The 27,345-nt window shown below is 46.9% G+C and overlaps 1 protein-coding gene across 1 annotated transcript; it reads left to right on the plus strand.

Annotated features, from left to right (window-relative positions):
• Window positions 1-460: 460 nt before the first annotated feature.
• On the plus strand, window positions 461-27,228 carry TKTL1 (transketolase like 1). The gene is given in 13 exon segments (XM_065900358.1): window positions 461-594; window positions 5,273-5,390; window positions 8,971-9,068; window positions 10,713-10,904; window positions 10,986-11,113; window positions 12,335-12,528; window positions 15,616-15,777; window positions 19,762-19,918; window positions 21,376-21,506; window positions 23,212-23,295; window positions 25,452-25,548; window positions 25,678-25,797; window positions 27,056-27,228. Coding segments are annotated over 13 exon segments (1,788 nt in total).
• The last annotated feature ends 117 nt before the right edge of the window (window positions 27,229-27,345 follow it).

The raw sequence follows: 27,345 nt of genomic DNA on the forward strand, positions 1-27,345 counted from the left end.
ATTCCAGCGTGGCTTTTTTTATAGTGTGAGGAAGTGCGCAAAACAAACTGCACTATCGTATCAATAACTCTTTTAAAGCGTGTGAATGAATCGGCCCTCCTTTACTACAGTCACCACATAGCGCAACTGTCACACCATCTACTTCCAGAATTTTTTTATCACCCCAAAAGTAGACCTGGTCCTGCGTGTAGGCAGCCCTCTTTGAATTGACAGGATGAGGGCAGATATAAAAGAATTAAATTATTTCGAATAATGTGCAACATACGAATAACAATTGTTCAAAACCCATGGAGTTGGAGGGCGCGCGTAGGGAGCGGCACGCGTGCGGCCAGCTGAGGAGGCTCCGCGCCATTCGCTCCTCAGACGCGGAGGCAGCGGCGCGCGGAGAGAGCGGCGCGCGTGCGGCTAGCTGCGGATGCTTTGCGCCGTTTGCTCCTCAGACGCGGGCGAGATCTCAGCTATGGCTGAACAGGAGGCGGGCGGAACGATGGCGGAAGAAGCCAAGATGGACGAGGACATCTTGCAGGTGCTGCAAGACATGGCCAATCGCCTGCTCCTCCACGCCATCAGGACCCTCTGTGCCTCAGGCTTTCAGTAAGGCGCCGTGGTCGAAGCTCCGGTCGTTGAGCGGCCGGCCGTGCGGCAACGACCGGGGAGACAGTTGAACGGAGCCGTCGGGGGCGGGGTGGGCTTCGTTATTTAGTGGCCCCATTTCAGGCTCTCAGGGCTTCGCAGCCACCCGCAGACTCGTGGCCGCCGCTGGCCACGTACTCAGGTAGCCGCCCCTCACTGGCCCGCGGCCGGCCGACAGTGGCGGCCCAGGGCCTCCGGCCTCTCCTGCTAGCGGAGAGAAGCCGGGATGCGGGCCGGCTGGCGGAGCGCCTGCGTCCGACCGGCTAGAGTGGGAGCGGGAGCGGCCCGGCGTTTTCCGTGTAAGTGGTTGTCCTCGACGCCAGGGTCCCGACCCAGGACGTGGAGTTCCAGGATATAAAGCCTAAAAGAAAGTAATAGGCGAGTAGGAATCGGAGCCAAAGGGGACTGTTGGTTCTGCTGGTATTTTGTCGAGGATGTTTGCGTCAGTATTCGTGAGATGTTAGCCGTTAGCTTTCCCCGAAGGTATTTGTCTGCCTTTAGTATGGAGGCAGTTCTGGCCCCAGCGTGAGTTTCAGTGTGTTCCCTTCAGTTTTTTGGGGAAAGTTGGAGGAGGATTGAGGATTCACCAGTGAGGCCATCAGGTTCAAAGTTTTTTTTTTTGTCACGGAGCTTTTCGACTACTGATTCAATCTCCTTATTGTAGGTTTATTCAGATTTTCTATTTCTAAAAATTTCTTCTAGGTTAACTGATTTATTGGCGTACAATTGTTCACAGTCCTTTATAGTCCCTTTTATGTCTGTAGAATCGGTGGTTATATCCTTACTTTCATTCCTGAAATGTAATTAGTAATTTCAAATCGGATTTAGTAAATTCAGTAATTTTCTGTTTTTTCCTTACTTTAGCTAAAGGCTTTTGTTTTTGTTTTGGCCGCGTTGGGTCTTCGTTGCCGCGCGTGCGGGCTTTGTGGCGAGCGGGGGCCGGGGGGGGGCTATTCTTCGTTGTGGTGCACAGGGCTCTCGTTGCGGAGCACGGGCTCTAGGCGCACGGGCCTCAGTACTTGTGGTTCACGGGCTCTAGAGCGCAGGCTCAGTAGTTGTGGCGCATGGGCTTAGCTGCTCCGCAGCATGTGGGATCTTCCCAGACCAGGGCTCGAACCTATGTCCTCTGCATTAGCAGGCGGATTCTTAACCACTGCGCCACCAAGGAAGCCCAAGGCTTATTAACTTTGTTAATCTTTTCAAAGAACCAGCTTTTGTTTTGGTTCATTTTCTACATTGCTTTCCTAGTCTTTTATTTCTGCAATAATATTTATTACGTTTTCCATTCTGGTAGCTTTGGGTTTAGTTCTGCTTTTCCTAGTTACTAAGTTGTGAAGTTAGGTTTTCTTCTTTGAGATCGTTCTTTTTTTTAAGTTTTATTTACTTATTCATTTATTTATTTTGACCGCGCTGTGCAGATTGCGGGATCTTAGGTCCCCGACCAAGGATCGAACCTGTGTCCACGGCAGTGAAAGCGCCGAGTCCAACCCACTGGACCACCAGGGAATTCCCAGAGATTGTTCTTTTTTAATGCAAACATTTACAGCTATAAACTTATCTCTTGTTACTGCTTTTGCCACACCCCATAAATTTTGGTGTCTTATGTTTTCTTCTTCATTTGTCTCAATACTTTCCAACTCTCTTGAAGTTTCTTTGACCCATTGTTCGTTTAAGTGCGTTGTGGGGGAAGGTTGTTCTCTTTTTTAATCGAAGTGTAGTTGACTCTTACATTAGTGTCGCGTGTACAATATAGTGATTTAATGCTTTTATGTATTATACCCCATTTAAAGTTATTATAAGAGTGTGTTGTTTAATTCCCACAAATGTGTGAATTTTACCATTTTCTTTCTATTATTGACTTCTAACTTCACCCTGTCCTGGTCAGATAAAATAGTTTGTGTGATATCTTTTTTAAGTTTTGTTCTCCAGCCTGTGCTAAAACTTTAAAAAGGCAATGTCAATGAGTTTAAGACCTGCATGGTTTTGGATTTTTTTTTTTTACATTTTCATTTTGCTCCCTTCACCTTCAAAATTAATAACAGTTTGCATTTTCTCAAGAGATCTGTAACAGCTTTTAAATCCAAATTATCCACTTGGGATATTTGCAAAGGCAAGAGGTTTAACTCTCTATTTTCTGTATTGTGAAACTTGAAAGGGGAGATTATTAATACACATGAGCTGGGCTTAAAATGTTACTCTTCTGACTTTTGGGGCGTGGCAGGGCTCTAGGGAGTTGGTTTGTCCTCTGCCCTGCCACCTCCTCCCCTTATTAATTAATGGCAGACTGCCTGGACTCCCATGCAGGCTGCTTTCTAAGAGCAGCAGTTTCTTCATTCTATAAGGGCCTCAAGTTACACCACAATGAGAAACTTCTCAGTCTGACCATTCACTTCCTAAAAGAAATTCATTTTAGGAAGTAGAATGCATTTTCTTTGTTGGATTTTTTAAAATTTTCTTTCCCAGTTTTATTGCGATGTAATTGAGCACACAGCACTATCTAAGGTATACAGCGTAATGATTTGACTTACATATATTGTAAAATGATAAATACAGTAAGTTTATTTATTACCCATCATCTCATAGATACCAAAAATTGGAAAAATGTTTTTTCCCTGTAATGAGAATTCTTAGGATCTACTGTTAACAACTTTCAAATATATCATACAGAAGTGTTAATTATAGTCATTTTGTTATATATTACATCCCAAGTATTTATTTATTTTTAAAATTTATTTACTTACTTGTGGAGTTTTGTGGGTTTGTCTGTTTGTTTTGGCTGTGCTGGGTCTTCGTTGCTGCACGCTGGCTTTCTCTAGTTGTGGTGAGCGGGGGCTTTATTGCAGTGTGCAGGCTTCTCATTGTTGTGGCTTCTCTTGTTGCAGAGCACTGGCTCTAGAGCACAGGCTCAGTAGTTGTGGCTCATGGGCTTAGTTGTTCAGCGGCATGTGGAATCTTCCCAGACCAGGGCTCGAATCCGTGTCCCCTGCATTGGCAGGCAGATTCTTAACCACTGCGCCACCAGGGAAGCCCTGTATTTAATTATTTTATATCTGGAAGTTTGTAACTTTCGGCACCTTCATCCAGTTCCTCCTCCCCTCAACCCCCACCTTTGGTAACCACAAATCTGGTGATCTCTTTTTCTATGAGTTTGGGTTTGGGGTTTTTTTTAGATTCCACAGTGTAATAATACAGTATTTCTTTTTCTGTGAGTTACTTCATCTAGCATAATGTTCTCAAGGCCCATCCATGTTGTCATAAATGGCAGAATTTCCTTTTTGTGCCTGAATTATGTTCCATTATATATCTGTACCACATCTCCTTTGTCCATTCATCTATCAGACACTTCAGTTGTTTCCATAGCTTGGCTATTGTAAATAGTGCTGCTGTGAACGTAGGGGTGCAGATATCTCTTCCACATAGTGTTTTCATTTTCTTCAGATATACTCCCAGTAGTGGAATTGCTGGATCATATGGTGGTTTGTTTGTTTGTTTGTTTTAAGATCCTCCATATTGTTTTCCATAGTGGCTCCTCTAATTTACATTCCCACCAACAGTGCACAAGGGTTCTCTTTTCTCCACATCTTTGCCAGATTTGTTAACTCATCTTTTTGATGACAGCCGTTCTGATAGGTGTGAGGGGATATCTCATTGTGGTTTTGACTTGCAATTTCCCTGATGATCAGTGATGTTGAGCACCTTTTCATGTGCCTGTTGTATGTGTTCTTTGGGAAAATGCCTATCCAGATCCTTTGACCATTTTTAAGAGGACTTTTTGTTGTTTTGTTATGGAATTGTGTGAGTTCTTTATATATTTTCCATATAAACACATTATCAGATATGTGATTTGCAAATACTTTCTCCTATTCAGTAGGTTGCTTTTACATTTTGTTGATGGTTTCCTTTGCCATGAAGAGTTTTGTTCAGTCCCACTTGGTTTTTGTTTGTTTGTTGTTTTTGTTGCTTTTGCTTTTGCTTTTAGTGTCTGATTCAAAGCATCCTCGTGAAGACTCAGGTCAAGTAGCGTAGTGCCTATGTTTTTCTTCTAGGAGTTTTATGGTTTTTGGTCTTACCTTTAAGTTTTAATCCATTTCAAGCTAATTTCTGTGAGTGGTATAAGATAGGTGTCCAGTTTCATTTTTTTACATGTGAATATCCAATTTTTCCTGTATCAGTTGTTGAAGAGACTGTTTTTTCTGCATTGAGTATTCTTGGCTCCCTCATCAAAAATTAGTTGACCACATACGTGTGGGTTTATTTCTGCTTTGTGAAATTTCTGATTAAGGATATCACAGATGAATTCATACAAGTGAAATGACACTCAAATGCTTACAGAGTCACCAGGCGAACTTCCCCAAGTATGCCGGTGCTCCACTGATAGAAGGGGGCTGGTCTGTGAGGTCTTGCTCCCTACGGGGAGAGGAGTTGTGAGGTTCCAGGGCCTCAAAGCATCCTTGAAAGCTGTGAACTTGGTGGGCAGTGGCCCAGCATTCCTTTCCCTTGGCTGGATTCTTTCAGGCTGGGAGAAATGACTGCTGCTTCCAGTTTGAGGAGACCATGTGCTGAAAGGCCTCCTCATGCACTGTGTGTGTCCCTGGTGAGTCACTTGCCTGTGAGAAACGACCTGTGCCATGTCTTTCAGCCACCCCACATTGTGCAGCAGTGCATCTGAGATCATGTCCGTGCTGTTGTTCTACATCATGAGGTATAAACTCACGGACCCGGAGAACCCGAACAATGACAGATTCGTCCTCTCCAAGGTAAGCTGGCATAGGAACCCATGCTCAGACACTTGGTTCCTGAACTCATTTTAAAAGCCACCATGTGGCAACAAGACCTGAAATGGCCTCTGTTTATCCTTTTGGTGCTTCTCTCTTTGCCTCATGTCTTCATCTGTTCAGGCTGGTATAATAAAACGCCAGAGACTGGGTGGCTTCTGAACAATAGAAATTTATTTCTCACAGTTCTGGAGGTTAGAAGTCTAAGATCAAGGCGCCAGCATGGTCATGTTCTGGTGAGGGCCCTGTTCCTGGTGTCAGACTTCTCACTATATCCTCGTGTGATGTAAGGAGAAATGGTCTCTCTTTTATAAGGGCCTTAACCCCACTCTTCAGGGTTCTGCCCTCATGACCTAATCACTAACCAAAGACCGCTACCTCCTAATACTATCACCTTGGGCATTAGGTTTTCAACATAATGGATTCTGGGGAGGGGGCACAAACATTCAGACCGTGGCACCTCATAAAGATCTAAAAGGTGTTCTAGTGAGGGCTGCGTGGTGGGAAGGAAGACTTGTGGCAGCTGGCAGTCCTTCTTTTCCTTTGATGGTGCCTCACTTTACCCCACTAAAGCCCCCCTTGTCAGGGTCGTGCTGCTCCGGTCCTCTGCCACCTGGGTAGAGGAGGGCCACATGCGTGAATCCAACTTGTTGAGCTCGAGGAGCGCTGAGCTTGATTTGGAGGGATGTCCCTCCTGTCCATCAGCTTTCTCTTCCATTTCTCTGCATATCTGACCTGATACCAATAAGGAGTTTCTCATTAGGCTATAGTACGAGATACCTCATGACATTGGGGGACAGGAAAGAAAAGAAATATTAAAAGCAAGGTCGGTCTAGAAGAACAAGCAGCTCTTTTGATGCTGTCTGAAAGTTTGCTGTGTTCTGACCAAAGCATTTAAAGCTCAACTGGTAGAGCGACATGTGCAAATAGAAACCCCAGATCTGGGCAGCGGGAAGTAAAGACAGAGGCAGAGTATAGGCAGAATACCTGGAGCCGTAGTTGTGATCCTTGTCTTGGTGTCTAAAACATAATCTCAAATGAGGTTTGGTAAAGGATAAATAAAACGTGTGTGTAGAGGAAGAGAGATGAAGCAAACGAAGTCCATTAGTAACAGTCGACGAATTTAGGTAAAGAGTATATGGAACTTCATTGTACTATTTGTACAACTTTTCTGTAAGCTTGAATTTCCTTCATCATAAAAACTGAATAACTACAGGTGTACAGACAAAGTATGGGTGTTTAGAGCTTTACTTTAAAAAAAAGGGAAAGATGTGGGAATTCCCTGGTGGCCTCTCACTGCTGTGGCCTCTCCCGTTGTGGAGCACAGGCTCTGGACGCGCAGGCTCAGCGGCCATGGCTCACGGGCCCAGCCACTCCGCGGCATGTGGGATCTTCCCGGACCGGGGCACGAACCCGTATCCCCTGCATCGGCAGGCGGACTCCCAACCACTCCGCCGCCAGGGAAGCCCATAAATTTAGTTTTTTAAAAAAAGAAAACACTCAGGAGCATAGTCCATCTTGGCTCTGGTTGGGAATGGAGTAAATGGATTTGCTAGAGGCCGAGAAGCCAGGGTCTCCATAATCTGTGCTCCCAGGGCAGGAGTGTCTATGTAGACAGCTGCATGAGGAGGCCGCTGGCTAAAGCCTGGCCATGGCACTGACTGAGGTGCTCATGATCTCTCCGTCCACCACCCAGGCCTTAGTTTTTGTTTTATCAGCTCTTTTGTTTTCTTTAGCCAAGGAGGCCTGGGAAGTAACCAAAAAGCCTTCTTGTAAATTTGTTCTTGAAGCATACTTTGTGTCAGAACAAAGATGAGAAGTACCACCTGGAAGAGAAAGGTTTCTTTCCTGGGTGCCTTCAGCAGCTTGTGTGCATCTTTATTATTGGCCCCTCAGTTGTGAGTGTCCCCCCCACAGCGAAATGATTCTTGGGAAAGGAAAGGGAACCCATGTTGGTGTGCTTCCAGCATACCAGACATCATGTTGATGCCCCATCAATCTTCTCAATTAATCCTACAGCCTCTTGCTTCCTGAACGGGGCTTTCCTCACCATCATACCCAGAGAGCAAAGCCTTATGGAAGTGGGCTTACTTGTCCCCCGCGTTAAAGCTGGGGGGAAGTGGAGTTGGTCTGAGTGTAGAGCACAGGCTCCCTCCAAGGGCACATAAGGCACCTGGGAGCCAGAGCTTGTCACAGGAGTAAAATAGGAGCTGTAGGGAGAAAGACTAAGCTAGCGACATTGTCAAGAGAGACTTCAGTGGGACAGTTCTTGGGGCTAGAGATGCAAAACAGGAATCTGTGAGGGCACAAAGCACGTAGAGAAAGTTAAGGAAGGTCAGGAGCCCCAGGAAGAGCAGAACAGTAGGGTGGAGCAAAACAGGAGAGGGATCTGAGACGAACAGGTACCATCCACTCATCGTGGTAGTGAGAACACAAACCAGTCTCTGAATGGAGCTGACATCTGAATGGAGGAAGGGGGCAGACAAGAAACAAACCCAGAAATAGCATGTCAGATGGGGCTGAGTATCCTAGATCCAAGGGAAGTGGAGGGCAGGTACTAGGTGAAAGAGATGGTCCAGGAAAGCCTTGGTGTTGACATTTGAGCAGAGACTTGGAGGGTGTGAGGGAGTAAGCTGTGCCCTTACTTAGGCACAAGCACTGAGCACTCGGCAGAGAGGGAGCCACACCTGCTAAAGCCCTGAGGCAGGCGTGTGCGTGGCGTGTTCAAAGGACAGCCAGGAGGCCAGGCACCCGGAGCAGCGGGAGGTGACGGGGGTCTGGAGTGAACAGGCCACTGCAAGAGCTTGAGCTCTACTTGACGTTAGATGACAAGACCTTGGACAGTTCTCCGCAAGCAATTGAGGGGCGGACTTCGGTTTTATCGTGCTCCGCCTGGTGGCTGTGATGAGAACGACTGTGGAGGGAAGCAGGGAGGCCACTGCTCTGACGGAGGCAAGAGATGTTTGTGGCCAGGCCAAGATGGTGGCAGCGGAAGTGTTGAATAAGTTTGATATCTCTTCAGAAGCTTGGGAGTGAGTGAGGCCTTAGTGCAGCAGACCTTTGGCATTGGCACCACCTTGTGGCCCTCATAGGGCCACATTCTCTCCATGGGACAGTGATAGCCTGTGCGTACAAGCAGGTCAGTGGGGATAAATGGAGCAGTGGTAGAAAGTGATTTATTTCTAGCATAACCTCCTACATCACCACTTCTCAAATCACAGTTGACTTGAGTTTTACAAACCAGGGAAGTTGAAATCTTCTTCAGTGTTTCTAGTTTCTATTTAAGAGTCCATATTCTCCAAAAACATTGAATATCTGGTCTGTATACAACTAGATAAAAGGTCTTGTGGAAATGGCAAGACTTGTGCTTATGTTTTTTTTCTGCTTTGCTCTTGGGCTCTGTTTAGGCCGCTGTGTGCAGAAGCTTCCCACTTCTATGTTGTCAGAGCTCCAGTTGCCCTCACCAGCTGGATTACCTGTGACTCTGTTGTCTTTGTGACGTTGATCTGACACTTTGGGGTGCATGAGGGTGTGTAGATTCATTTGGTCCCTTCTCTTACAGAGACTGTCGTTTGTTAATGTGGCAACTGGATGGCTGGGGCAAGGACTGGGGATCGCGTGTGGGATGGCATATACTGGCAGGTACTTTGACAAGGCCAGGTAAGGCGCTTACCCAGAAACCACTTAACTGTTCCCACCCCCCGACCCCCTCCCCCAGCACTTTGGCTTTATTTATCACTTATTAGTTTGGAAAGACAGTGATTGTGTTAAAAGTTCAGGTTACCAAGTACTCAAGGAGTAAAAAGAAATCATATTTCATGATGCTGTTCTAGCATCTCCTTTTGGGTCCTAAGTGCTGCCTGCAGTATAGAAATCAGTTCATTAGGGACTTCCCTGGTGGTCCAGTGGGTAAGATGCCGCACTCCCAGTGCAGGGGGCCCAGGTTCGATCCCTGTTCAGAGAACTAGATCCCACATGCATGCCGCAAGTAAGAATCCCGCATGCTGCAACTATGAGCCCACATGCCACAACTGTAGGATCCCACATGCTGCAACTAAGACCCAGCACAGCCAAAATAAATATTTTAAAAAAGAAAGAAAACAGTTTATTAGGATTCAAGTCTAAGTTTTTTTTAAACATTTATTTATTGCTTGTTTGTTTATTTAGCTAGCTGCGCTGGGTCTTAGTTGCGGCATGCGAGATCTTTAGTTGCAGTATGCAAGGTCTTAGCTGCAGCATTGTGGGATCTAGTTCCCTAACCAGGGATCGAACCCGAGCCCCCTGCATTGGGAGCATGGAGTCTTAGCCATTGGAGCACCAGGGAAGTCCTAGGATTCAAGTTTTTACTAAGAGATACATCTTCCTGTTTCCCATATCTCAGTGAGGTTCACTATAGAGTGAACAGATGGTGTATTTGCCTTTCCATTGGGGACCCCTACATGTTAATCAAAGGTCTCCTTTTCTGGAATGGTCCACCTTCCTGAAGACAGGCAGATCCATGCCTTTCTTGCAGGGGTGTGTGCCCAGGTGCTGCTGATGTAGGAGCAGCAGGATGGGGGATCCTGGGGGGCTCAGGGTTGGCCATGATGGTGTGCATGTTCTACTCCCATGGTTCACCCAGCGTGCCTGAGTCTGCAGCCCCTCAGTCCCAGGTTCCAGCCCAGATGGCCCCTCTGGAGGCACTTTGTTGTACTTCCTCCACAGTTGACCTTTTGCATCTCTCACTGTTGCCTCTGTTAGTCCCTATCCTGTGGTTAATCACTATTTTTATACTTCATTTATAGCATTTTTGGGGGGTCTGGGTTGTGTTTTAGTGGTTTAAATATTTCATGTTTCTGCTGCGGAGGAGTTTAATATTTATAACAGAACAAACGCTCCTGAGGTCGGATGTTTTGATTGTTATTATTTTATATAAATTTGTAAGATCAGAAATAGAAGGTAGCAGTGCTTAACATGGAGCTTATCAAGAAACCATATATGTAAACGTTTGGGCATTTAAGGGAGCTGCCTTCTCCCCATCCTCTCTTATTCGTTGGGCCCAGAGGAGTGGCAGAAGAATGTAGAAATTACTTTTACAGCTAGAATGAGAAGACTAGCCAAAGGTGCAGCCCATGTCGTGAGGCCCAGGCTTTGAAAGCTGCATTTCCTCAGCTGTGGAATCTGGGCAGCATTGACAAGGAAAACTGTCTTAGGTCTGAAGCAGCTGCTCCAGTCTCCTCCTTTGTTTCTCTCCATGAAATATATTTGCTTGAGCCGCCCAGAGGAGCCCCAGGCAGGGTCCTAACGTCTCTTGGCTTGCCCCAGCTACCGGGTGTTTTGCCTCATTGGAGATGGCGAGTCCTCGGAAGGCTCCGTCTGGGAGGCCATGGCCTTTGCTTCCCACTACAGTCTGGACAATCTCGTGGCCATCTTTGACGTGAATCATCTGTGCCACAGCAGCACCCAGCCCCTCGAGCACCGCGTAGACCTCTTTCAGAAGCGCTGTGAAGCCTTTGGGTAACTGTCCTGTTTTGTGGCACCTTCGTTCCACCCCATCCCCGCTTCGCCTTCTAACCTGGCCCACTTCTCGGTTGACAGATGGAGTACTTTCATGGTGGATGGCCGCGATGTGGAGGCACTGTGCCATGTGTTCCAGCAGGCGGCTCAAGTGAAGAGCAAGCCCACTGCTGTAGTTGCCAAGACCTTCAGGGGCCACGGCATGCCACGTAAGGAAGTGTTGCTTTCCTGCTTGTGGTTATCAAAGACCTGCCTAGCGTATGAGGTGGAGAGAGGCTTAGTCTAGCTGGGCAGACAGCTGACTTCATGCACGGTGATTATGCCTGTGACGTGCGCCCAGTGCTTTTGCTCTTTTTCATGCTTGCAGATAGCAGATCTGGTTAGGGCAAGGGGGAGGAAGCCCAGACCCCCAGCAAGCGAGCACGAGGGAGTGGCTGAGAGGATAGTCTGTCAGTTAGAGGACCAGCAGGGAGCCATCTCCACGGGAGTGCAGAGCCAGAGGGGGGCTGAGCGTGAGCAAATACGTAAACATGAGTGTATGTGCCTGCGAGCGCCCTAGCCTGTTCCCATGCTACCTGGGAAGACACACAGGCCACTAGTAAAGCAGCGCCTCTGGGAAAGGTAACTGTGGAACTGAGGGTCGGGGAAGGGAGGGGGTTTTGAAAGTCTTCTTGCAGATTTCAAAGTGGACATCTGAAGTTGTTCATCTCAAGTATAAATAGTTGCAGTAGGTGTGATTCCTGGTGTGTTTCTAGTGTTGACATTTTAGAATAAAACTCTTCTATGACTCCTTCTCAAAATACAGTCTTATTCTGGCACCCCCGTTCAGTAAATGATGACTGGACCAGTTTGCTCCTGGAAGAAACGTGGGTATTGTCCTTGCCTCCACCTCCCCCTTACGTGCCCCCTACACACATACCCAGTCTGTCATCGATTCTGATTGATTCTGCTCCTGATGTACGTCTCAAGTCTGTTTGCTCCTCTCCATCTCTCTTGCCCAGACCCAGTCATCTCTCCCTAACTGCAGTCTCCCCAAGCCAGCCCCCACATGACTGCTGTGGTGACCCTTCTACAACGTGGATCTGATCAGTCACCATCCCCCTTCGAAACCCGTCAGTGGTTTCCCATCTTGTTTGAGTATAAGAACTCAAACTCCTTATACCCATAGGATCCTCCATGGTCTGCTCTGCCTGTCCAGCCTCATCTCCTTCTCTCCCCTCCATTCACCAGCACATGGGCCAGTGGCCCCCTCAGGAGCCTCTCGGCCTTTGTCAAGGCTGTCTCCTGTGACTGTAGTACTATTTCAGGCCCCCTGTGCCAGGTTTTTACTCTGTGGCTGACATCTTCTCCATCTGGATGTCTTTCAGATGACCGAACAGGAGCTCATTAGATACTTAGGAAATGAATGCGTTTTATCCATTGGGTTACAGATGTTGAGGATGCAGAACACTGGCATGAAAGGCCAATGCCAAAAGAAAGAGTGGAAACAATTATCAAGCTAATTGAGAGCCAGATACAGACCAAGAAGAAGCTTAACCCAAAACCCCCTGTTGAAGACTCGCCTCAAATCAACATCACAGATATAGAAATGACCTCTCCACCTGCTTACAATGTTGGTGACATGGTAGGCAAACTGCTTTTTTCTCTGCTTTTCCTAATACAGAGGACTCTGTTTACTCTGATCTCCGGGAATGAATAAATTGTTAGGTGATGTGATATTTAACTAAAGATTATAAGCAACAAATATGGATTTACCTTCTCCTTTACTGTGTCTGATATTTATTCTTTGATTTCAAACTTAACTCAGGTCTGAATTTTCTTACCAGTCAGTCGCTGCTTATTTGTGTCCATTGCTATGCAACTTTTGCTTGCTTCTGTGTCTTCTCAAAGGATGGGGGCCTGGCTGGATTGATCTGTTGGGCTTATTCCCTGGATTACACAAGGAAACACGTCAATTCATCAAAGACCAGTTCTTCAAAAAGGAAACAAATTAGGCACGAAACCCTGAACATGCAGCCTTTCTGCTTTTTGTTACCACTTTTGTATTCAAAGTATGCAGGGTCTTCACAACCTAAGGAAATAAGGTGGCGAGCCTGGGAGGAAGGAAATATTTATGTATTTGGGGACATTTTGAGTGTTACTTACGTTTTCTTAGCCTGGTAATATGGGTGTAAAATAAATGACTATTTGAGAAATTAGAAAACAAATTTAAAAGCAGAAGAATGCTGTTAATAAGGGAAAAGTACATATAAACAGAGGCTACTTTGGTAATATGTGTTAACACTTTAGCTGTTCATACCTTTCAAACTAGCAGTGCAACTCACAGGAATCTGTCGTACGGAAACACCTGTGCAAGCGTGCAGACTAGAATGAATGTCAGTTGCAGCGTTGGTTACGATGAGGTGTTATGTCTGTAAGGTGGGATTATGGAAGCTTTTCAGTTTCTGGAAGCTTTTCATATTTTACTAATAGGAAAAATTAAGGAAACAGGCCAGTTCGTAAAAAGTTAATGAATTAAAGAACAAGAAGTCACATTAATACACAAATCAAGGAGTTGGCTCTTTGAATTACTTATACAGTAGACAAACTATTATCTAGCCTACTTAAAGAGATGAAAATCATAAATGAATAAAATTAGTCACTAGAGGAGACAACCACAGATGCAGAAAACAGAATTTTGAGAAAACTATGCTAATTGGTATGAAAACCTGTAAAAAAAAATGGACCTCTTTTAGGAATACATAAAATACCAAAATTGACTAAAAAGACACAAAACACTTAAGTAGATCAACAGCCATAGAAAAATTTGAGAAAACTGTCCAAGAGTTATATACCTCCAAAGCGCCAGGCTCACTAAGTTGCAAGAGTGACTTAATTTTAACCTTCAAGGAATAGGTGAATTCCTAGGCTATTTCAAACCTTCTTGAATATGGAAAAAGACATTTATGAAGCCAAAATGTTACAATGCTATCCCAAAGGAAAAAACTACAGGCCAACCTCACTTATGAATATTGATGTAAAAACTCTAAATAAAATGTTCGCCGGTCTCAACTCAGTACCTTAAAGAAGTATATGAATCAGTGAAGTTCAAATTAGTAATGCATATCATTCACCAGTATTAGGAGGGGGGAAATTATGATCATTAACAATAAAAGACTCAGTCCTGACAATGAAAAGGCAAGCCTTTTTGCAGGTGGTAGAGTTGTATGCCTGGAAAGCCCAAGAGAATCGACAGAAAATGGTTAGAAATAAGAGGAGTCCAGAAAGAGAGCTTGTAGCAAAACTAATATACAAAGACTGATTCTTATATTAATAAAATGGAGAGGTTATCCCTTTTACAGTGGCAGTAAAAACTAAAATAACTAAAAATAAACTTAAGTATATAAGGTCTATGTTAAGCTACTTATAAAACTATAGCCCTAAAAGAAGCTCACATGCCTTGTACGCATGAGATGCTCACCAAGTATTTGTGAGTAGACCATTGCCAAAAGGATGCTACACGAACCTGTCATTTCCCTTACCTCTGGGGAGAGGAACTGGGAGAGTGGGAGGAAGATGGCCTTTTCACTCGATATTCTTTCATAACTTGACTTTTGTACTCATCTACATGAATTGCCTGTTTTAAAAAATATTTTTAAGAGTGTCTAGATGAGTGAACAAAGACAAATAAATGAGGAGGCAAACCTTGTTTTTTAAATAACAGCTTTATTGAGATAGTAAAGATATATAAAGCTATAGATTTCTATATAATCCACCCATTTGAAATGTACAATTCAGTGGCTTTTAGCATACTGACAGAGTTGTGCAACCATCACCACACTCAGTCTTACAACATTTCCGTCATCCGGAAGAGAAACCCTGTACCCATTAGCAGTTACTCTCCATTCGCACCCAGCCCCTAGTAACTGCTAATCTACTTTCTGTGTCTGTGGATTTGCCTATCCCAGACATTTCATGTAAATGGGATCATGTAATCTGCGAAGTTTTGAGTCTGGCTTAGTTTACTTAGCACTGTGTTCTCGAGGTTCATCCACGTGGTGGCGGTACTCCGTTTTATGGGTATATCATATGTTTTATTTATCCATTCATCTGTTGCTGGACATTTGGGTTGTTTCTACCTTTCGGCTATTGTGAATAATGCTGCAGTGAACATTTGTGTACGACCTTTCGTGTAGATGTGTTTTTCTCTTGGGTATATACCTAGGAGTAGAATTGCTGGGTCGTAGTAATTCTGTTTAACTCTTTGAGGAAATGCCAAGCCTTGTTTTTTTTAATAGAAAAACTCAATATTGTAAGGATGTCAGTTCTCCCCTAAATTAATCCATAGGTTGAGTCCAATCTCAAACAATATCCTAATGGAATTGTTTATTATTTGTATTATGTTTCTAAAGTTCTACATTTTAATATTTACAGTGAGTATCATCAGTTTTATAGTTAAACACTCACAGAGGCATTTGCATTTGGGGAAATTTAAATTTTTAAATCAACTATAGGAATGGGACAGAAGAATAAATTTATTTGGGGGAAATTGATACCCAGTGAGCCAAGTATGGACTTAAGATTGGCTAGCAGTCCTTTTTTATTACCCTAAAGGAGATCATTGGTGAATCGTAAATTTTCTTTCTTCATTAAGGTAGATGACAATTTATAATTCTACCAATTCACCTTCCTTCTAAACCCATTCTAAGAAACTCTGCTGTTTAACTTCCAGATAGCTACTCGGAAAGCATGTGGTCTGGCCCTGGCTAAGCTGGGCCGTGCAAATGACAGAGTCGTTGTGCTGGACGGTGACAGCAAGAACTCCACCTTCTCTGACATATTCAAGAAGGAACACCCTGAGCACTTCATTGAGTGTTCTTCTGAGCAAAACATGGTATGTATGCTGGGAACATCCATCTGGAGCCTTCTCATCGACAAACAGTGGCCCACCAGACATAGGAGGCCTGCGCTGTGTTACAGTTTTTCTTTCCACTTATAAAAGCAAAGGAAATGGAGGAAAAAAGTATCGGGAGAAACAAGTACAGAGCAGCCAGGCAGAGTCTGAGGGGTGACTTCCAGGACTGCAGGGAGGGGCTCCAGCCATCTGCCCTCAGGTCTCCAGGCCTAAAGCATGCACAGCTCCCTGGTAGCTCTAGGTGACCCCACTCTTCCTGCCCTGCCCATCCCACAACCAGGCAACCCTACAACATCCCAGAGGCCAATAGAGTGAAAGCTACAAGGGACTGTGGTTTTTCTCTCCACGTTGTTGCATGGGGCCTAATGTATCCTAGATATTCAAATGTTGCCCTAATTGCAGCCTCAAGAATGTCAGTAGTGCTGTGGCCTTAGGTAGAGCTGTTCTGCTTATCTGTGCTTCAGTCTCTTCCCAGGATGACGTTAATGCAGGAGTCTCTTATGCATGCACATATCCGCACACACTCCCCTCAAGAGAGAGAAAGGAGTTTGTGCAAGTAAACGCCTTGACTTGTAAAGCTCTGTGCCAGTGCAGAGGCCAGCGCACATGTACCTTCACATCGTAGAGGCCAAAAACAGCACTGGCCAGAAATCTGTGGGCCAGCAGGCCTTACGTGACCACCAGAGATATTGTATTTGGAACAAGTAGTATTTACAAATATTTTAAATTAGTTGCAAGCTTTTTTTTTGCCTGTACCATGTGGCATGTGGGGTCTTAGTTCCCCGACCAGGGATCAAACCCGCGCCCCCTGCGTTGGAAACACGGAGTCTTAACCACTGGACCGCCGGGGAAGTCCCAGCTGCCAGCTTTTAAAAGTCAGGAAATTTTATATGGAATCCAAATTTCTGGATTCTTTTGAAGATTGGGAAGATCTGGCAACATTGGAACGACATTCCTTCCTGCCTGCCACCAGTTAGCTGGAGCCAAGCAGGGGCCCCATTTAGATGGGGGTCCACAGCCAGCTCACCATGTCCCTGCATCCTGCTGGCCCGCTCATTTGTTCACGGTGCTTCCCTGGCCCTGTCAGTGTTGGAATTTAAGCCCCCCCCCGTTCAGTAAAGTAGGTCATTGCAATTGTAAGAATATGTACATTTTTCTGTGGGTCTCATTAAGCTAAGCTGTTTCCATTTTGAATGGAAAAAAATACAATTCATAATTTTCTGAATTGAGCCACCTATCAAAAAGCTTGCTTCCTAACTCATTGATTCTTTCAATCAGCAACTGAAAAAAATGAATAAAGAAGCAGCCAGCAAGTGGGTAGTATCCAGTGCTACCGGGTGAAACTGGTGACTACAGTGATAGCATGACTAGGGCCAGTCAGGAGCAAGGTCTCAGAGGACGTGACATTTAAGCTGGGACTTAAGTGACAAGGAGTCAGTCATGCATAGATCTTGGGGGGACGGTATTCCCAGCAGAGGGCCCAGATAGCTCTGTGGCATGCCCAAATCTGAGCTGTTTAGGGAGCAGAAAGAAAGGCCGGTGTGGAGAATAGCTTGTTGGGGGAAGTGGGGGAGGTGACAGGAGATGGCGACTTGGACCAGGACAGTAGCTGTGGGGTTGAAGAGAAGCAGACTCATCCAGAATCAGCTTTGACAGGAGAGTCGGCAGGATGCCATGGGGTAGGTGTCAGGGCAGGAACCAAGGCTGGCACTAGGGCATAGGCCAGAGCACTTGGGAGCAGAGCAGTGTCGCTTCCTGAGATGGACAAGACTGGGGGAGGAATGGGTTTTGGGAACACAGCTCTCTTTGGGCCCTGGGGTGGGGGGGTCAGGGTACCTGTTAGAATGGGGATGGGGGTGCCAGGTAGGTTAGAGGATAGATCATTTATCTCCAAATGTGTTTGCTTTCCAAACTGCTGAATGTGTTCTTCTAAACTAGATATTTTTCTGCCTAGCTTTAAGTTAACATCTAAATTTTTCATCACAGATTTAAGTAGATGCAAAGGATATAATTTCCCGTATATTGAAATTTGTGACACTTTAATACTCAAATCATCCAATTACATGAAGGCTCTCTTTGTCAGAAATTAAATCCGTTTTTCTACTTGAATTCTTATTTCCGTTCTGCTTCCCCAAATATATTTATGCAGGAAAGCCTTTTATTGACAGCTCTTTTCTGCAATAAAAATATGCATATACACTGATAGTTTTTAAAATTTTTCCTATGTCCATAGGCCTTGGAGCACTACAATTTTTTTTCTTCTGGATTGAGCTACAGTTATAATTATTAGCTTGTGTAGCATTGGTTAAGTACACTTAAAGCTAGAATGAGGCAAGTTTCAGAACAAAATCTATTCGTATTTTAATGATGTAAGTGCAAAGAAATGTTGTTTACATAAATAAGGTGATGGGAAGGGAAAGAGTTTTGTTGTGGCAACATCATTGAATTCATTTGAATTCCTTCCCAGTTATAAGCCAAACACGACACAGTGATCTTTCATGTAAAGCTGTCGGTGCAAAATTATTTGTAAAGGGTTGACAGTTGCATTAGGTTCTCTTTCAGTTTTGTTAAAAGAATTGGAAAACCCCTGACTTAAAAAAGAATTTGTTATCCAACCTTTTGAGTTCTGTAGTTTCTCAAGGCTGCTATGATTATTTCGAATTGTCCTTTCTGTTTTGGTCCGGAGCTCTTACACTCCAGGATGTTGCCCGACTGAAGGACCCGATGTGGGTGAGAGAGCGCCTTTTGGCAGTCAGTGACTGGGAGGCGATTATCAGGGAGACAGCGGGAAGTAGGCCCTGGGCCCTTTTGCTGGCAGACAGACGTGGGAGTCAAGGATCTTGATGTTGAGACCAGCCACAGCCATGTTTCCCTTGGACGGTCTTTGTTTACCCCCAAGATGTTCATCTTCTAGTTTGAAACCTGCCAGGGTATGTGAGCCTGGCATTCCAGGGGAGGTGAAGAATAGAGAGAGAGAGGGGTGGTTAGCATCAAGCACATCAGAGTGACACAATGGGACCATATGCTGGTTCCCCGTGGAGGGCACAGATGAGGAGGAGTGTGGCCCGAGCCCCAGGACTCAGTCTAGGTGCCCCGCCCAGCAGAACCAGCCTGGGCAGGAGAAGCAGTGTTCAGTGAGACGGGTGGTCTGTAGTGCTGGAGGCTCCCGAGAGGTCAGATATGATGCAGACAGGGTCAGGTGACCTCTGCATTTGGCAGCTTCTGGGTCCCTCACAGGGAATGGCAGCCTAGATGAAGGGAAACGGGCAGAAAGTGGGAAATGAGGAAGGGTGCGAAGTTTCCTGTGAAGGAGAACATAGACGAAGGGCAGCACCTGGAGCGGGAGGACAAGGTGAAAGTGAGGGGGGAAGATGGAAGATACTAGCACACACTTCAGTGATCAGAGAGGGAGAAACTGAGGAAACATGGGAGGGGAGGGAATAATTGCACGGTCAGAGGTGCCCTTGAGAAAGCAGGAGAAGGATGAGGTTCAGCAGGGTGGGCAAGTGGGGGCCTCAAGTAGGTACTGGTCTGTCCCTCTCCTAATGACACGGTGGGGACGTGGGGATGGGGTAGGAGAGCCTCCGTTGTTCACCTCTCTGCCCCCGGAAGTGCCCCGGGGAAGCATGCGAAGGGGCAGGGAGAGAGGGGACAGAAGGTAGGGGAAGAGAATAGGAAGGAGACCCACGGGGACTGCAGGGCGGCCTTGAGTGTCCCGAGCTTCCACATCTTGGATTTGAAGGAGCAGGGTTAGCACTGCAGTTCCTCTCTTTTCTGGCAGCATTCAGGGGACACCGTGGATTTGCCAGGTTTGGGTTTTTCCCAGGTAGGTGCCTGGGGGAGGGGTGGCAAGGTGAGAGGGTGCAGAGTAGAGATTTCCCTGAGATCCCCACACTCTGTGCTGGGGAACGGAAGGGGCAGTGGGGTCCGGGAGTGTTCTGATTCACCTTCTTTGTGTTGCAGGTGAGCGTGGCGCTGGGATGCGCCACCCGTGGTCGGATGGTTACTTTTCTTTGCACCTTCGCTGCCTTTTTGGCCTGAGCATTTGATCAGATCCGGATGGGAGCCATCTCTCGAACCAGCATCAACCTTATTGGGTCCCACTGCGGGACATCCATAGGTATGAGTCCTCAATGCCGTCATCTTAATCGCCTTCCTTCTTTACAGAGAAAGATTAGCCTGTAAGAGATTGAACTGCCGGCGTACTTAAGGTTCCATAATGTTCGGTTATCCATAACCTCCTTTTTGAAAAAAGCCATGTCATGTTCTAGAAGTTCCAGACACTCTGGGTAACTTTTGAGCTGATCTCTTGGTATTACTGAAAAGTGCCCATTTTTTCTGTCACCAAGAAATAATTATCTGTCCTGAGTGCCTCTTCTTTGTCAAACCACATACTAGGTAGGGATTGGGTCACCCTGGCATCACCGAATTGTCTACTGCTCTCTGGTGGCCTTAGTCTAAGTGGAGACGAGTAGCATGGGCACAGCAAAGCAAGGAGCACAGCCCGCCAGGACTCTGCTGGCCCGAGCAGCCTGCTTGGACAGAATGGGAAACCTCGAGGCACCCGACACGTGGGCATTAACCGTGGATGGGCCACATGGAAACTGTGGGAAACACGGGAGCCAGGAGGAGGACCGAGGTGTGCGTTAGCAGTGGATAGAAAATCGGGCGAATCTGTGAGAACCTGAAGAAAGATTTCAACATTGCTGACAGGAGGAGTCTCAGACTGCAAGAACAGCAAAACCCCAGTCCCCAGGGGTTTCTTGCCTGGGAAACATCCGGGAGTCGTGTCCGTGGATGACAGAAATGGGGAGTCTAGAAAGATGGGGCACCTGACATTCCTGTGGCAGGGCAGGTCAAGGTAGATGTGACAGCTTACACTTGCTGCCAAATGCTGGAGGGAAGAGCTGGAAGTACATGTTTGGGTGTCGTCTTGGGGACTTCCTGGGAGAGCAGGACTGGCTAAGAAGTCTCTGGATGGGCCAGATGCAGGGGAAGAGAGCAAGGAGAGAGGAGGTCTGGGCTCTCTGCCTGGGGCTGGGTGAGGAGTAAGTTTTCAACTCAGCTAAGTGGAGAAGTGGCTCTAGGTCCAGCCCAGAGGAGCTGGGGTTCTGAGGAGAGACAGCAGTCCCAGGCCAGGCAGTGTACACGGTGACAGTTCCCATCCTAGCTGGAAGAGCTAGGCCACCCTGGTGTACATTGGGCTTTCTCTTTCCACAGAGTTTCTTTCCCCCACACACGAAGGCCCCCTGAGTTCCAGCAGCACCCCGAGGGCACCCCAAAGGTTATGTTCTGTAATGCTCGGCTACTTTGAAGGCCACGAGAAATGAATGAGACCATTTGAGTCTGAAAACTTTAGTCTCTTGATGGAGAAGAAGGTAGAAGAGCAGAGAAGAAATGACAGAGTCTGAGGGGGCCCTCCTAGGGAGAAGAGAACAGGGCCAGAGGCCTGGCGCTCAGGGAGGAGTGTTGGGTCACTTAGGGCAGCAGCACAGCGAGACTTGGGGCCAAGAAGAGGCCTATGCCACGTTGCTAGCAGGCTCATCTTTTTGTTGGGCTATGGCTTTGCTTTCTCAGGTGAAGACAGCCCCTCCCAGATGGCCCTGGGGGATCTGGCCATGTTCCGAACGGTTCCGAACTGCACTATTTTCTGTCCAAGCGATGCCATCTCAACGGAGCATGCTGTGTTCCTGGCGGCCAATACCAAGGTATTCTTAAGGGGACACTGGCGCAGACAGAAGATGTTTCTGGGCTCTGATGCTAGTTTGGTACTGATGGTTTGATTTTTTTTCCCATCTTTTTCTCAGCATAAAGAAGATAGATATTCGTTATAGGAAATTTGGTTGTAGGATTCCTTTTAAAAGTAGAACCATTGCCCCAAAAAAGGGTGATGAACCACGAAGGACATGAATACATTCGCATTGTAAAAAACGGTGCAGAAGAATTTCGAACCCCTGATGACCTGTATCGGGTGGGACTTGGGTCAAGAAGGAGGGAGTGCTCTGGGGCTCTGAGACAGGGAGCCCTTGGCAGGGCCACGGAAGTGGGCTCCAGCGACAAGCCATCATGTGCTGGCCTTAGACACAGCCCGTGCAGCTGCCACCTCGTGATATCAGAAAACTGGACAGTTGCCAGTGGGAGGCCACCGTAGACAAACCCTGGGGTTCCCAGCCCTATCCCACCCTCAGAAACAGCTTAGATGGGTACAAGTCTGGCTTCTGCCCTGCCTGCCCCTCCTGAAGTCTCACCCAAGGGCATCAGATGGACACAACCTAACTCCTGTCCAGAACCCAGTTGCAGCAGAGGCTACGGGACAGAATCTTTATCTTTCTAACCACTCTAGCTAGCGGTCGCCAGACTCACCTCACCCTGCAGCCCTGCACACACCCATGCCCCTGCACAGGCAACCCTGGGCACGGTTGGGGTGGGTTGTGCAAGTTCCGTTCCAAGCATTTCCAACGTGTTAGAGACATGAGTTTCTTTGACTTTTTTCCTTTAAACCTAAGTGGCCTCACACATAGTTCTGGATTTTTCTATTTGCTATATCATAGACATTGCTTTATGTCCTTGCATGTCCAGTACAATCTTGTGTGCTGCCGGAGCTCGTCTGTGGGAAGTTCAAAAGAGACAAAGCTGTGGCGACGGAAATCAGAACAGAGGTTGCTTCTTGGGTGGGGAGAGTGACGGGAGAGGGGCATGAGGGAACTTTCTGGGCAGGTGCAAATGCTATCCAGACTCAGGAGGTGGTTACACGGTGTATAACTTACCAGAATTCAGGGCATGCTCCACTTAAGTCAATTGTACCTCATAAAAATACACCGAATACAACTAGTTCATAGCATGTAAATGAGCGAAAGGAATCAGTGTTCCTAAATTCATATATTGGTTTATCATGTATGATTTAAGTATGCATGTAAATTAACAAATACTCTAGACATTTGAGTATTCATTTACATTCCTGTTTACATGTTCAAGGTGATAAAAAACGTATTTACATCTTTTTGTTGGAGAAATAGTCATTTTAGATTCTGGTGTCTAAGGTACTTCTGAGGATGGCATTAGAAGCTGTTGGGACAAAAGTTGTTTCCCATGTGTTGTAGGCTTTCTGTTCAAGGTGAGTCAGTGCTCCTGCCCCACGTTTATGTTCTGTGGAGACACAACACATCGATTTGTATTTGAGAAAGCTTTCCTGCATGGGTGAGCTAGCACAGTGTGGAGGGCTCGCCACAGGGCACCCAGCAGGGCCCTTCGTAGTAACCTGACCCTGTGACAGCTGGCCCTCACTCCAAAAGGCACATTTTGTTTTTAGTACAAAGAATTGTTAGGTCCTCCTCCACTTCTTTTTGAGGTTTATTAGTTGGAAATTTAGTTTGATTTTCTAAACTGTGGCTCTGGTGTTCGTTTACACCGTAGGGGATGTGCTACATTCGGATCAGTCGGCCAGAAACTGCAGTTATTTACACCCCAGATGAAATCTTTGAGATTGGACGGGCCAAGGTAAGGCCTTAAGTTCTCCAGTGTCTTCCAGTATCGGTTCATGTGGAGAGCACTGTTGTTGAAGCCAGCGCTAGAGACATCCACAGTTAACGCTTCATTCTTTCTGAAAGGAGTCTCTTTGTTGAGCCCTTAAAGATAAGCTGGTAACAACTTGTTGCTTTGCTGTACCTTATCACAGCCTCAAGCTAAACAAAATAATAGAACCCATTTCAGATGAATAGTGTATCTGTTAGGTTCTGGTTTTGCAGGTCCAAGGCCAGGAATATAACAAACAAATATGAACCATCTTGCCTCTGGCCATTGTGTGACCCTGAGGTTGTTTTTTCACACGGATTGTGGCCTCGCCCCCAGGCCTGCTGATAAAGGCTGGCATCGCAAGGTGCCTCCTATCTCCTGTATCCTTGAGAAAGCCCTAGAAGCACAGATTGTTAGCAACCAGCCATGTTTTGTAGTTGAGGGCCAGAGAAGGTGTTCAGGAAGACCAGGATTCAAGCCCCCACGGCAACCTGGCGTCTGTGTGCCTGCCTGTCGGAGCTGTGCGTGCAGAAAACCAGCAGCGTCTGTGGAGAAAATAAGTGATTGCCCACCACCTAGAGAGCAGTGCTTACAGACATTGGGCACGTTTTCTTCCTGGCTTTTTCTATATACACGTATATATACGTGTATATCTTAGTTGAGATCATACTGCATAGGAAAGTTTTCTGTCCTGTCTTTATCTTATAAGCCTTTTAGAACATCATTAATACTCTCCTTAAGTATGTGAAAGACTGATAGCCACTCTTGAAGAGTAATAGGTGACTTCCAGCTTGATTGCTAAGGGCTAGGCTGCTCCAGAATTCACAGCGGCTAGTGCTCAGAATGAGTGCATGAGCGCTGGATGGCTTTAGTGCCACAGTAGAGCGGGTGTACCCAGAGCAGTCAGTAGTCCCCCATAGCTCCATTCTGCTGAATGGAAAAGCTGTACTATTCACTTCAGTGTGAACTACACGTTCACACGATTGTTCCCTGACTCCCATGTTTAACTCAAAGCCATATGTTTGCCTCCAGGGGCGGTGGGGAGTGTGTCTTGGTGATAGTCATATGGTTTTCAAAGCTTTCTCATATCTCTCTTCTTTCTTTTCCCCCCCTGATGTTTGTCCTGTCCTGACAAAATGAAGTAACTTCCTGATGTGAGTTAATACGTGTGTGATAATATGCATGCCGTGGATAATTCAAGGGCTGGGTTTGCAAAGGGGGAGGTAGGTGTGTGTATGTATATGTGTATATGTATGTATCTATACATGTATATATGTGTGTGTGTGTGTGTGTGTGTGTGTGTGTAAAAACGCTAGAACATTCTCGAAGAATGGGGATGGGTGGTTTGAAGCCCTGAATATCTGTAGTCAGCAGTGGTTCTTAAGCTACGGCAAAAGCTGTACAGAGGAATGCAATGCAGACTTCCAGATGCCTTTGGTTGGGTGACTTTGGAGGAAACAAAACGATGAAAAAAAGAGCAGAGAACCCTGTCTGCTTACAGAATAGCGAGTGGTTGGGAGCATGGGCTCTGAAGGCAGATGGGCCTGGCTGCTGGTCTCAGCCCTGCCCTGGGCGAGTTCCTCCTGCTCTGAGATTTGCTTTCCACAGCCACAGAAGGGGTCCACTGATGCACAGGCTTCACAGGGCACCTCAAAAATGCCTCCAAATGGTCCCCGTTAGCGTGTTCATGATCGGAGTCCGTTCTGTGTGAGTGCCCCAGCAAGATGTTCAAGCAGTCCAGAGGTGGTGCCTCTTCAGACCCCTTGGTGGGTGTGAGTCCATGCTCCGGAGCAGATGGGCTGTACAACTCGCTTCCGGCCTTCAGCCTTTCACATCCCAGTTGGAAATCCACCTGCTTTGCTAAAGGGTCATTTTGCATACCTATTGTAAAAGAACCTAGTAATTTGGCATCTTGGATCCTGAGGAAAAGTAGGTGAATTTGTTAAACAAACAGGAAGTGGGGCTTATTGAAAAGAATGTGTCCTTGTTGGTCAGTGTGCTGACTCGGCCTTTTTTATAGTGAGCTATTAAGGAGTGAAATCGGTGGGCTCAGGAGAGCACTGTAGCAGAGGGCCCTCCGCTTTGAGACACACTCTGTGTGTAGTAAGCACAGCATTTTTGCTTTGTGGGTGCAACACCAGGTCGTCCGCAACAATGTCAACGACAGGCTCACGGTTGTTGGAGCTGGAGTGACTTTGCATGAAGCCTTAGCAGCCGCCGATGATCTTTCTAAGCAAGGTCAGTTGGTCGTTGCTGAGTGCTGAAGTTCACGCTGGGAGTGGTAGGACTCGGGCTGCCTGCGTGCCCCAATCTGTCTTTTATTCTGAGTCCGCTTCATACACCAAGCTGGTTATCTCTGTTCTCCAGATATTTCTATCCGCGTCATCGACCTGTTTACTGTTAAACCCCTGGATGCAGCCACCATCAACTCCAACGCAAAAGCCACAGGTGGCCAGATTATCACAGTGGAGGATCACTCTTCAGAAGGTGTGTGCAGGCCTTGGGGACCACTTTGAAAGTCTGTTTTCCCTGACCGGAGGTGTGCCGTGATCGTGGACAGCACCTCCAGCCAACCACTCACCCAGCAGCCTGTATTGCCCGCTCTTTGCGACGGTCTGGGTATGGGATCTCTTGCCCGCCTACACTGGCTGGCAAGGGTGGGGCCCTGCCCATCCTCGTTTGCGTGTGCAGAGCACAGTGTGCGGTGCCTGGTCCCCGGGCAGCTGGTTCAGTGGCAGTGCAGAGGATGTCTAACTTGGCATTGGGAGGGGAGGCGTCATAAGAAGCTTCACGGTTGCTCTTGAGTATTGAGTGATTAATAGTTTGCCCCCCACAAAAAAATGGCAATGGTGCCTTGCAAGCAGAGAACACAGCAAACGCAGGAAAAGTGTGGCCAGGGAGAGGGGGCTGGGCAGTGTTTGGCTAGGGAAGGTCAGGTGGGGCAGAGGAGGGAGTGGGGAGCTTCATGTGTTTGCGTGTCAGGGGCCCCAAGAACACCCCCGTGACTTGCAGGAAAGCACTCCAGTGCCCTCCCGGCTGAGGTTGATGACAGGGACAGGGCACGCGCCAGCATCCCCAAGGACAGAAGACGCGGGTCGGGGGTGGAGAACCCCACACCTTCGGCTTCCCCTCTCCCTCCCATGAGGGGCCAGCCGAGCACTCTCCCTTCTCCGGCAGTGACAGATGCCTCCCTGGAGACCCAGGGAGCCCACTCGAGACTCAGCGCCCCGGGTTTCATTGAGGGCTGGTCGCTGCCCGGCACGTGCCAAACTTCCCGATTCCCAGAGGAAAGCAGGTGCGCCTCCTAAACGACCCTGTGGTGCCAGAGTCCAGGCACAGGGACCACCCTTATCAGTAGGGAAAGTGTCTTGTTGATGCAGGGCACTCGCACCAGCCCGCTGCCCGGGCACCACCCCGGGGCCAGCCTTGCAAGCCGGCCCTTCCGAAGCCGGCATCCAGTTCGTAGGTTCCTGACAGCTTTGAGAATCTGAGTTCCACAGACGCCTGCATCCATGGAGCCCCAGTGGAAAGAGCCCCTGCCACAAGTGAGGCTGGGAGCAATTTGGAGACTTGCACTTTTGAACGAGAATGCTTCTGGTCAGTCAGGGAATGGTTGTTTATGAATCAACGGCCAGTGAAAGATATTCTTCCCTGGGAACCACAAATTCAAAGGCCTCTGTGTGATGGGGTTTTAAGGCTGACTAGCTGTTTCCAGAGCAGAGCCTAATGTCCCTTGCTTCTCCAGGTGGCATCGGGGAGGCTGTTTGTGCAGCAGTATCCATGGTGCCTGATATCCTGGTCCATCAGCTGGCAGTGCCAGGAGCGCCTCGGAGCGAAAAGCCGAATGAGCCGCTCAGTATGTTTGGAATCAGTGCCAGACAAATCACAGTGGCTGTGAAGTGTATTTTAATGAATTAAAATAGCTGTTGGCTTTGGTCAGGTAAAGACTGGCCTCTTTACCTTTCATTTATGCTTATTGCCAACCCATTACTTAAATCTATATGGTTGCGCTTTATTCTTTTTAAAAGCAAAGCC

This window comes from Phocoena phocoena, chromosome X, assembly GCF_963924675.1.
Source record: "Phocoena phocoena chromosome X, mPhoPho1.1, whole genome shotgun sequence".
Taxonomy (NCBI): Eukaryota; Metazoa; Chordata; class Mammalia; order Artiodactyla; family Phocoenidae; genus Phocoena; species Phocoena phocoena.